Below are 12,388 nucleotides of genomic sequence, written 5' to 3'. Positions count from 1 at the left end.
CTTGAATTACCAGCTCCCAGCTGTTTCATAACATAGCGTGAGCTGGTCAAACCATGTTGAGCTGGGAACTGGTCTGAACTGGTCAACCAGCTAAACCATGTTGAGCTGGCAGCTGGTCTGAACTGGTCAACCAGCTAGAAACATGCTGAGCTGGGAGCTGGTCTTGAACTGTTCAACCAGCTAAAACATGCTGAGCTGGGAGCTGGTCTGAACTGGTCAACCAGCTAAGCCATGTTGAGCTGGGAGCTGGTCTGAACTGGTCAACCAGTTACCAGCGGTTTCTAAACCAAACTTGAGCCGTTTCTTTTTCAGCAGGTGTATCTACATCACACATTTGCATATACAGTACATGTACTCGTTGGGATTGTTTTTGCTGCACCCTTAGAAGAGCTCCCCCTGCTGGCAGGCAGAGGCCCAGGGTCTCAGTCCACACTGCTTCTGGACCAGCTGCCACTCGCCAACTCTTCCGCATCCTGGGCGACGACAAAGACTTTGGCGACCTCGGCTGGTTGATACCACATTGCGTTACAAATGCCGCGTTCTACAGCGGTCTGCCTGATCGAACACACGATGAACTGACCACCTGTGAGCTGCCCTCTAGTCTGGACGGACTGATTGACCTGGCCATCCACGTGGATTCACGCCTGAGGGATCGACATTGTGAGATGTACCAGGGAAACCCGGCGACCCCAGAACTACACTCCTAGTCATCAGCCCCTGGTAGAGAACCCCGATCCTGAACATATATAAGTCAGCCGCACCAGGCTATTTTAGGAGAGAGAGAGACAGATTTTGGCATGACTCTACCAGGTCATCATGTCAGCAACTGCCCGATAAAAGGAAATGTCGACCAGTAAGTGAGGGGGTTCTGACGAGCGCTTCTATTGATCCAACCCCCTCTACCTCCCGATCCACCCTGTGCGCCGCTATTTGCTTGGAGGGGGTACGACTCCAAGTGCGGGTTCTCCTCAACTCGGGAGCTGATGCCGATTTCATTTTCCCCACGGTGGTCAGTCGGCTGGGAGTACCCACCTCAACCTTGATGCTCACATGGGTGCCCCCTTGCCCAAAGTGGATACTGTCACCTCACCTGTCAGCCTTCCGATTTTGGGGAACCACCAAGAGGAGGTTGCCTTTGATGTTATGAAGTCATTCCTTTTTCCTGTGGTTTTGGGCAGACTATAGCTGTTACGCTACAACCCAACCAAGGACTGGGTCCACGGGACCACCACGGGCTGGAGCCCCGGCTGCCATGTGTCCTGCCTCCAGTCAGTCCACACCTGCCCTGGTGACCAAAGCCACCTAGTCTTCAGCAAGTCCCAGGCCTGCTCCCTGCCACCTGCTCCCTGCCTCCTCTCCGGTATTATGATTGCACCCATAGACCTGTCACTACGAGCACCTGGCGGTCGAGCTGCATGTTCATGCCTGTTTTCCATTCTGGTCCCTCATTACAACATTACAAGGCATTTAGCAGATGACCCTTGAAGAATACATCAACTTACAAACTAGCATACCACAGTTGGCAGCTAGAATACCCTGAGTACAACAATACAATAGCTAATATAAAACACAACAATATCTATTTATAACTATATAAGTGCCATTATAGTCTATGGCATATACAAGGCAAATCATGGTGGTGAGGTAGGGAGGGAAACGTGCAGCCTGAAGAGTTGAGTCTTCAGTCTGTGTTTGAAAGAGGTCAGAGACTTGGTCATTCTACCACCGTGCCGTTCTGCTTTTTTACTTTGCTCCTACTTTGCTTGTCCTGTTTTCTGCTCATCATTCGTTTCACCTGTTCATTGTTTCCTGATTCTGAGTTACCAAACTTTTGCCTGTGACCATGAACACGTTTTGGATTATCTTTGCCATGGCTGATTGCCCTGTTATCGATACCCTAGACTATTGAATATGAACTGTGTAATCTTCTACATTCCTTGAACATTCCGCACTTCTTATGGTTATGGGTATTCACTTTATAGTACAATGCACCTGCATGGTACAATTACTGTGGAGCCACAGTGCCCTCTGCTGGCCAGCCCGAGAACTGCAGTCAGAGCTCAGTGTCACATGCATTTGTGGTCATTGATAATTGCTCATTGCTTCATAAGTTCCCAACCTTGGTCCTGGGGGGCCCCAGTGTATGGGGTTTTTTGTTCCAAACACAGAATTTTAACAGGCTGTTAGTTTTACTTTATGTGCTTTTCATGTCTAGAGGAATTATTTTCCCTCTTCAGACATATCATGTCTAAAATAGCAATGAAGAACAAAAAACAATATGCTGTGCTTTTTGTGCTATATTGTAACAACATGAAAAGGGTAACAAAATGTTGATGAATGAGGTGAATTAATAGACTCCTAATTTGGTTTGTTCCAGTCTGGACATACCATTTCCGTAAAGTTTGAATGGCCATTTCACCATTTAGGAGCCTTTTGATTCACCCCAGTCTTTAATTTGATCAGTAAAATACATTTTAATCCTCTTTTTATGTAATTATTTGCACTATAGCACAATGAGAACAACATGGACATCAAACTGGAGTTTTCAGTCATTTCTGACTTAATGTGGCTTAAGAGGGTAAATAAAACCTTAAGAAAAAATTATTAAGACAAAACGAAAATAAAATAAAAATCTGGGATTGCAACTGTGGTTAGAACAGAATCCAGCCTACCCAGAATGGGAACCACTGGGTATATACTATATATACGCTCAGTGAGCAATTAATTTTAAGACTTATTGCTCATCTGCTGTTGTAGCCTATACACTTAATTATGATGCATTGTGTGTTCAGAGATGCTCTTCTGCATACCACTGTTGTATGGATGTGTGGATATTTGCATTACTGTCACTTTCCAGTCAGCTTTGACCAGTCTGGCCCTTCTCCTCTGACCTCCCTCATTAACAATGCATTTCTTCCCGCTGAACTGCTGCTCACTGGATGTTTTTTGTTTTTCACACCATTCTAGGTAAACTCTAGAGACTGTTGTGTGTGAAAATCCCAGGAGATCAGCAGTCTCTGAGATACTCAAACCAGCCTGTCTGGCACCAACAAATATACCACTGTCGCGTTTCATGTTCATTCAAAAATTCATTCATTCAGAATTTTTTTTAATGGTTTCTGATCTCCAGCAACAAATTATTAAATATTGCGGGAGCTGGCTTAATGGTATGGGTAACAGTTAGCCTATGTTTGTTGAATGAAACTATTATTTTGAGTATATTGATGAGCAGCAATTGCAAATTGACTTATAATTATCTATAAATGAAAGCTCTAGATGACATGAAATGGTGGTCAGAAGTCTATGCAAAATGCCTAAGCTTCCAGTGGGGGTTACATCCCCTCCGAATCTCTCCCATTTGTGTCCCTACCAATGTGAAAATCAAACCTACGCCCTTGGACTCTTCCCAGTCCCTGTCAAGAGACACCAATGCTCTACAAAGCTCCTCTCCGAGACTGGGAACGGATGTTGTGTTAATTTGAACTGATTTGCTTATTAGGGCATGGGCTTCTTCCTCCTCTATCTCTGCACTGCATGGAGGCTCTCTGTGAGGCTGGCGTTGGTGCTATCTGTGGGCCTGTCTGTGAGGCTGGCGTTGGGTCTCTGTGGGCCTGTCTGTGAGGCTGGCGTTGGGTCTCTGTGGGCCTGTCTGTGAGGCTGGCGTTGGTGCTATCTGTGGGCCTGTCTGTGAGGCTGACTGGGGCCTGACTGGCACTGGTGTGGAGGCTGACTGATCCCCTCTACAAAAGCAAATGCCATTCCAATATGATATTGTCACGTTTTATGCTTGTCATGTCATGTTTCATGTTTACTTATTGTCTTAGTTATTTCATTTTCATGTCACATATTATGTTAGTCTAGTCTCGCCACGTTTTTATGTTTTATTTCTTGTTACGTCTCATTTTCATGTCATTCATTTTATGTTTCATGTTTAGTTCGTGTTACGATGTATTTTCTAGTCTTGCCATGTCACGTTTCATAATTTATTCATGTCACATTATATAGTTTATTCATGTCACAGTTTGCAAACTTGTGATGTCATGATTTATGTTGTTATGTTTTATTTCTTATGTTGTTCTGGTCATTGATTAGCATACACTTTTTTGTGTCTTTCCGCAAACCTTGCATTCCTTTCATTTTCCCTCGTCTTCTTACTAATCTACTAACGCTAGATCAGGATTGGGTAATACTAAAATTTTAATCATGTATTCATGTTTACCTTACGTTTCTTGTGCATGTCATTTACTAATTTACTAACTCAAGGGCAGGATAGGTTTATTACTAACGATTACTAATTATCTTGTTAACTGGTCAATCCTCCACACCTGATTTCCATTCGCATGCTGCTCTCAAGCTATTGTCTGCACCTGTCTACACCTGCATAAAGCTCATATCTTTGCAAAATTCTTGCCTCCTGTTTTTCAGTGTCCTTTTGAGCGGTTTTCCAAGACGTTGGCGACCCGTTAAGATCCAAGCCTGTTTATTGACCATCGTTATTGACTTCTGTTTTGTTGACCACTGCCTGCCTGTACCACAAACTCTTGCCTGCTGTCTTGCCCCCTGGAGCGGATTTCGGCCTTGACTCTTCCACTGCCTTTGACTCTGAGCCTGCCAGCCTGCCGTCTGTCTGCAGCTTTCCTGGTTACTGGACTTTTTGCATGGTTTACCGATTTCGAGACCACCTTCTTAATCGGTACTCTACTTTTCTTTTGGCTGGGTTTATTGTGTATGAATTTTGCTTGTTTTTGACTACGCTCATTGGACAATACCTTAAACCCCTGACGGGACTTTATTCACATCTTTGTTGTCTGAGTCGTGCATTTTAGGTCCAACCCCCATGCACCCGTCTCAACCACGGTCTTTAAAAAAAAAAAGGTTTTTCTATTCTGATTTGTGAACATTAACTAAAGCTCCTGACCTGTATCTGCATGATTGTATGCATTTCACTGCTGCAAGACGATTGGCTGATTTAGATAATTGCATTAATAAGTGTTCAAACTCAACGGGTGAATGAACAAACAACTAAGCTGCATCACATGCAAACTGAACACATGAATTAATAAAATGCCATTTGCGGTTTGATTAAAGCAGGATTTATTTTATTGCAAAAGAGCTGGTTGTTATCTTGAGGGTGACATTGGCTCAGGTGGTAAGGGCAGTCGGAGGGTTGAGTAAGACAGACACCTAACCCCTAAATGCTCCTGACGAGCTGGTTGGTGCCTTGCGTGGCAGCCAATTGCCTGTTGGTGTATGTATGAATGGGTGAATTACAAGCATAAATTGAATAGTGCTTTAGAGAAAGGTGCTATATAAATGCCAACCATTTACCATCATTCATCACCATCACGTTTGGCATTTATCATTCATCAGGACGGCAGACAAAATGTCAATCCCACGCCCAATCAGAAGCCCCACCCATGGATACAGATCCATGTTTCAGCTATAAATCTGCTTCCAGCAGCAAGAAAACGCAGTTCTGCTGTTTCGCGCCGAGCAAGATTGAGATGTGCAATAGTGTTACATCAGAGGTTAAGCCACACAGCTTTTGAAACTTTAACGTTTATTTAACCTTAAAGGTAAGTAAAGTTAACCTTTATTTGACCAAGAATACTCCATTGAGATCCAGATCTCCTTCACAAGGGAAGGGGGACCTGATTTTAAACACTAAACTTACCCAAGAAGTCAGATGTCAAATGGTTAATGAAACAGAAGTATGCCAGAAATGAGGGAGCAGAGCAGAGGTAAGTCTCTGAGGAGGAGGTGCAAATCTAAAACGCGTGTGTGTGTGTGTGCGAGCGTGCGTGCGTGTGTGAGTGCGCGCGTGTGTGTGCATCTGTGTGTGCATGTGTGTATGTGTATATGTGTGTGTGAGTGCATGAGTGTATGTGTGTGTGTGTGTGAGTGCGTGCGTCTGTGTGCAGGTGCAGATCTAAAAGTGCAGACTGAGATATAGGCGTGTTTATCAGGTACATTACCTGAGATATAGGCGTGTTTATCAGGTACATTACCTGAGATATAGGCGTGTTTATCAGGTATATTACCTGGGATGTGTCACAGATCAGGCAATCAGAACCAAGCGCGGAGATGGCAGAATAAGCGGGTTTGTTAACAGAGTGACACAGTCCACGTTCCAGAGCCAGCGAACAGGAAGGACTCAGGTATGGCTGTTTGTGGTGGCGGGGGCAGGTGAAGGTGAGAAACAGCAATGCAGACGAAGCAGAACCATGTCCAGGGATGAGTGATCATTCAGGTGTCTGGACAGAAAGATATGTGGATGTTTTTTATTTGGAAATACTGCAAAAATTCAAGCAAAGCGGGGAGATGTTTCCTAATTCATTATTGAGGCTCCATTGAGAGGTTTTTTAATGGCAATGTCTTTATTGAAAGGGTGAGAGATTAATGGCATTTTATTCCCACAACCTGGTTCATCGGGTTTAAGGTAATAGCTCAGGGAAATGAAATGTCTTCTTCACTTAATTTTTGTTTTGTTTTACAGGTTCCCATGAGAGCAGAAGTGTGTGTCGCAGGATCTGTATTTTAAGCGTATTTAAACAAGCAGAGAAAATCAGACACGAGGGACATTCATCTGAGCATCACAGGTCAGATTCTTCTGTGTGTGTGTGTGCGTGTGTCTATATGTATATGTGTGTGTGTGTGAGTGCATGAGTGTGTGTGTATGCGTGTGTGTGCCTGAGTGTATGTGTATATGTATGTGTGAGTGCATGAGTGAGTGTGTGTGTGTGTCTCTGTGTCTGTGTATATTTGTGTGTGTGTGTGCGAGTGTGTGTGTGCATGTGAGTGTGTGTGTATATGCGTGCCTGTGTGTGCGTGTGTGTGTCTCTGTGTGTGTGTATGCATGTGTGTATGTGTATATGTATGTGTGAGTGCATGAGTGTGTGTGTGTGAGTGTGAGTGTGTTTGTGTATGTGTGTGTATGCGTGTGTGTGCATGTGTGTATGTGTATATGTGTGTGAGTGCATGAGTGTGTGTGAGTGTGAATGTGTGTGCATGTGTGAGTGTGTGTGTATGTGTGTGTGTGTGCATGTGCATGCATGTGTGCTTATTAAATAACTTTAACTGTAAAAAAAAACAATGATCCTAGTTATTGGATAATTGCATCATTATTTACTGGTGGGCTGTATTAGGCTCCCAGCTGTTGTGTTATAATGATCTGTTGAGCTCATTCCTACACTCTGATGAAGGCATTCTGTTGAAACATGATAGTGAATCAGAGCCCTTTTCTGCGTGTTCTTACTAGTTTTTCACAAACAGGTTTCATAAAATCCAGATTTACAGCTGACAAAATCTGAAGACTTCTGCACATGGATCATTGTGCCAGAGATGCCCACACCCCATCTGCAAAGAAGGCTTTTGCCATGCAATGGTTCTTACCAATAATATTTGCTCTTTGCAGTTCCCCATTTCCAGAGGCACTAGTCAGGGCTTCTCACCCTCCCCCCTTCTGTTTGCTTTAGTTTAGGCTTGTTTTCAAGCTCTGAGTATAATAAACAATGTTGGAAATGTAGAAGACACAATGCACAAGGCTCCTATGTGCATTGGTTTGCTTGTGGTAATGAATTGTATGTTTGGGAGTTTGTTTTCCCTTGTTGGCTTTGTCTAATGGTCCTGGTTTGCTGCTCCTGTATTGTATGAAAAAGCCAAGGGCAAATTGTATTCTTGTTCACAGTCATGGATGCAGAGACTATTGAAATTGCAGCCCTTGGACGACCCCTGCACCCTGGCATGCTGTATGACTGTCGCAATGACACCTTTATCCCAGGTAATGTACCTGTTAAACACACCTTTATCCCAGGTAATGTACCTGTTAAACGCACCTTTATCTCAGGTAATGTACCTGTTAAACACACCTTTATCTCAGGTAATGTACCTGTTAAACACACCTTTATCCCAGGTAACGTACCTGCTAAACACACCTTTATCCCAGGTAATGTACCTGTTAAACACACCTTTATCCCAGGTAATGTACCTGTTAAACGCACCTTTATCTCAGGTAATGTACCTGTTAAACGCACCTTTATCTCAGGTAATGTACCTGTTAAACGCACCTTTATCTCAGGTAATGTACCTGTTAAAAGCACCTTTATCTCAGGTAATGTACCTGTTAAAAGCACCTTTATCTCAGGTAATGTACCTGTTAAACACACCTTCATCTCAGGTAATGTAATGTTTAAAGTAATCCTTTAAAATCCATTAAGTGTTGCATAAAACACAAAACTAAAATTTCCCTCAGTAAAATTTAAGGTTAGCTACAGATTACCTTAAGTCTCGGTAAACAAGTTTTTTTTCAAGTTTTAATTAAGAACCATTTCTAAAATGGAGATTTAGCATTACATTCCATTAATTACATCTTATCCAGAGTGACTTACAGTTGATTAGACTAAGCAGGAGACAATCCTCCCCTGGAGCAATGCAGGGTTAAGGGCCTTGCTCAAGGGCCCAACGGCTGTGTCGATCTTATTTTGGCTACACCAGTGATCAAACCACTGACCTTGCAGGTCCCAGTCATGTACCCTAACCACTACACTACAGGCCACCCCGAAAGATTTTTCTGTCAGATATATCATAGTATTGACAGCTTTTCTCTCTTTTCGCTGGTATCAATATAAATTTGCTGAAATCCAGACATCTTAATTGCTTTTGTTTCAATAACATAACTGATATCAGTCACACTGCCTCCGTTCAGCAAATGCCTCCAAGCTGATGATCTGAAGTTTGCTTATTTGTTTAAGTATGTGTATATACTGTACAATGAATATATTATTATTCATTCATTAGAAATGAATGAAAACACTTTGATGGTAATGTTATTGATAAATGACTGAAATCTCCTCTGTGTTAGGAGTCTTACTGTGGGATCAAGAAGCCATCAGAAAAGATGTGGATGTGAAACCACAGCCCCACACGCGTGTTGCTGTTAGCACATGTGACTCCCTCAGTGAGAAGACCCAGCTGATGGAGATCAGTGCCTCGCTGACAGCAAGCTTCATAGCAGGGCTCGTGACGGTGGAGAGGTCGGGCAGCTACCTGAATGACACATTGTCCTCCATGCGACAGTGCAGGGCCACAATGCACTACAAACAAACGACTGAGTTCAAGCAGCTGACTGTGACCCAGGTGGGCAATGTGATATACCCCGAAGTGTTTGACCAGAAGAGTGCCACCCATGTGGTGACAGCAGTACTGTATGGGGGTGAGGTCTTCATGGTCTTCGACCAGATGGCATCAAATGAGGAGGACAAGAAAGTTATTCAGGGGAACCTGGATTCGTCCACCATTAAGATCTCTAAAGTTGATATCAGCAGTTCGGGAAAATTGAAGCTGACAGACAAGGAGATGAAGAAGGTGAAGAAGTTCAGCTGCACGTTCCACAGCAATTTAGCGCTGGAGCAAAACCCCACCACTTATGAGGAGGCCGTGCAGTTGTACAAAAAGCTCCCGGAGCTAATAGGGGATGGGAGTAAAGCGATGCCTGTGAAGGTCTGGCTCTATCCTCTGATGAACCTGGACCAATGCGCAGCCCAGCTGGTCACCAAGATCAGTGAAAATCTGGTGACACTTTTGGAAGTCCAGATGGGCCAGCTACACGAGGCCCAAATGAGAGCCGACGACGCCACACAACGATGTGAGGCCATTAAGGTCACAGATTTAAAAGAGAACCTGGTCGAATTCAAAAACATATTGGCCACTTACAAAGACACCCTCCAGAATAATCTGAGCAAGCTTCTGCCAGCTATCCGGGGTGGGACAGAGGGGGAAGAGAAACTGGTGGCCACTCTGAAATTCATCGATGAGTCATCATTCACTCCTGACAAGATGGGAAAATGGCTTGATGATAAAGAGTCTGAAGTAGGGGTGCTGGAAAGCTACATCAATCTTCTGAAGCATTGTGACATCATGCCACCTGGACCTGAGCTGAATGCAGTTCTCGGTGATCCAACCATTGACCGTGTCTGCATCTTCAACTTCACCTCTCTGAAGAAGGAGGAGCCGTACCTCTCAAACCTGTTTGAGTGCCTGGCTTCTGAAGAGTTCAGGGCAATGCAAAACATCACTGTAGCTCAGGACCTCAGCTTCAAAGAGGAGGCCCAGCCTTGGTTCAATGACCCACAGATCTCTGCGGAGATGAGACGTACACTGGCAGATTTTCAGTTCAAATTGAAATTTTTTAAATTTCTCAAACATTTAAAATCTAAATTCATCATTAGCTACACTTCAGACCCCTCACGCCAAGGAGCTGTTTTTTATACATTTAAACAAGGGAAACTGCAAGACGAGACAGATTCCCTATACAGGAACATTGAAAGTGAAGACAATAGTGCAAAAAACAAAAATAAATCTTATTCATGAGATCATCCAGTGAGTGGCTGATCTGTGAGCAGAAATGCCTTGTTAATGAGAGAGGTCAGAGGAGAAGGGCCAGACTGGTCAAAGCTAACAGGAAGGTGACAGTAACGCAAATAACCACACATTACAACAGTGGTATGCAGAAGAGCATCTCTGAACACACAACACATCATAACTCTTAAGTGGATAGGCTACAGCAGTTGAAAAAATAAATGTATTAAATACCTAAGTGCTGACTGAGTGTATTTTCCCTAACAGAAAAAGTGTAGTTGTAGTATAATAATCAGTTTTTCTTTTTCTTAATCAGACCTTGATAATTAGATATTTCTCTTAACATTTTAATGTTTTGGATTTTCATGTAATCCTTTGTTTGATTTATAGTATAATAATCATAATAATAATAATAATCATAATCACAATAGTAGTAATATTGCTGTTTGAATGCAGTTTTCTCTGATTTGTGTTCAATACAGATGAAGGCTTTGTGTTTAATATAGATTCATGTGTTATCAGATTTTCCCAAAATGACAATAAAGCATTAGAACGTTGATATTGTTTTGTGTTTAATCTTTTGATATTAACATCAAACCAGGACACACACACACACACACACACACACACACACACACACACACACACACACACACACACATACGCAGCCTCATTTAAACTGCAAGGCTACCTTCACTCTTTAAACAGTGATTTATCACATTGCCCTGAGGGTGTTACAAACCTGGAACTGAAACTGGTCTGCCCAGCATTTTCACACAACCATCAGAATTATTTCATTAATCCAGGAACCACACCTGGGGGAAAGCATCTGAATGCAAACATGTCTTGTCCCTGCCTGAGTGGTTAACGTACGCTGGCACTCACCTCTGGCAGTCACACCACAGTAATTACACTAATGCCAAATGCCTCACTAAAATAATTTCTCCAGAGATTTAGCTGCTAGTTCTTATTCTAATTCTTGAGAATCAGTGACTTAATTAATTAAGGAACAACACCTGGGGGAAAGCACCTGAATGCAACACGTCTTGTCCCTGTCCGAGTGGTTCATTTACATATGTTACCAGTCACCTGTAGCAGTCACACCACAGTTATTTAACTATTGCCTGAAATAATTATTCAACAAGTTTAGCTGCTAGTTGTAGCCCACGACTAATTCTTTTTATATTAGAAATGTTTTTTTGTTCATACATATAGCACACACACAGTAAAGGAATATGTATTGGTATACCCTGGTGGTCTGAACTGGTCAACCAGCTACCAGCGGTTTCAAACTGGTTGTCCCAGAATAAACATCTGTCCCAGATTCTGTCTGGAAAGGTCACAGTTGCACAACTTACCTTCATGTATTCATTGGGATTGTTTTTGCTGCATTGTTAGGAGTGGAGGCAGCACGGACCCTGTTCAGGATAAGCGGGTTAGGATAATGAATGAATGAATGAATGAATTCATGTTAGGAGTGGTCTGTGGAAGACAGACCATCATGAGACAATGCTGGTGGTGCAGCATGGTTGAATGTCTGTAGTTCTGCACGAGATTGCGAACTAGGTAGTTATGACAAGGCAATTTTGGCCATTTCGGGAATGATTAAGAATGCAAATACTAGGGGTGTGAGGTGTGTGGGCTGGGGCGTGGACCCAAGTGCAGAGAACCAGGCAGAGTCAGGGATAGGATGGCAAAAGGAATGAAACTTTACTGAGAACAAACACAATCAAACAGCACAATCAAGCACAATCAAGCACAAGAACATGTAAACTCATAAGCTGCAAACCTCAGACACAAAACCACGAGACAACAGAAGTCTGAATGCAACACATGTCTTGTCCCTGTCCGAGTGGTTCATTTACATATGTTACCAGTCACCTGTAGCAGTCACACCACAGTAATTACACTAATGCCTGAAATAATTATTCAAGAACTTTAGCTGCTAGTTGTAGCCCACTGCTAATTCTTTTGTTATTAGAAAAAACAAATAGACATTGTTTTTTGTTCATACATACAGAAAAGGACTGTG

General features: G+C 42.9%; 2 protein-coding genes across 2 annotated transcripts in view; both read left to right on the top strand.

The window, feature by feature from the left end:
* LOC133121450 (stonustoxin subunit beta-like) overlaps window positions 1-707 on the top strand; it is a 116,017-nt gene extending 115,310 nt beyond the window's left edge. Inside the window, exon 3 of the mRNA XM_061230614.1 lies at window positions 411-707. Within this exon, the coding sequence (XP_061086598.1) occupies window positions 411-707 (297 nt within the window). The remainder of the gene's footprint in view (window positions 1-410) is intronic.
* A 5,374-nt stretch (window positions 708-6,081) lies between these two features.
* The window catches only part of LOC133121449 (verrucotoxin subunit beta-like), an 18,859-nt gene continuing 12,552 nt past the window's right edge, over window positions 6,082-12,388 (top strand). Inside the window, exons 1-4 of the mRNA XM_061230613.1 lie at window positions 6,082-6,158; window positions 6,497-6,599; window positions 7,688-7,780; window positions 8,861-10,150. Coding sequence (XP_061086597.1) covers window positions 7,690-7,780; window positions 8,861-10,150 — 1,381 coding nt within the window. The 5' untranslated portion in view covers window positions 6,082-6,158; window positions 6,497-6,599; window positions 7,688-7,689. The remainder of the gene's footprint in view (window positions 6,159-6,496; window positions 6,600-7,687; window positions 7,781-8,860; window positions 10,151-12,388) is intronic.

This window comes from Conger conger, chromosome 2 (assembly GCF_963514075.1).
Source record: "Conger conger chromosome 2, fConCon1.1, whole genome shotgun sequence".
Lineage (NCBI taxonomy): Eukaryota > Metazoa > Chordata > Actinopteri > Anguilliformes > Congridae > Conger > Conger conger.
This window is presented reverse-complemented; position numbering and strand designations above follow the sequence as displayed.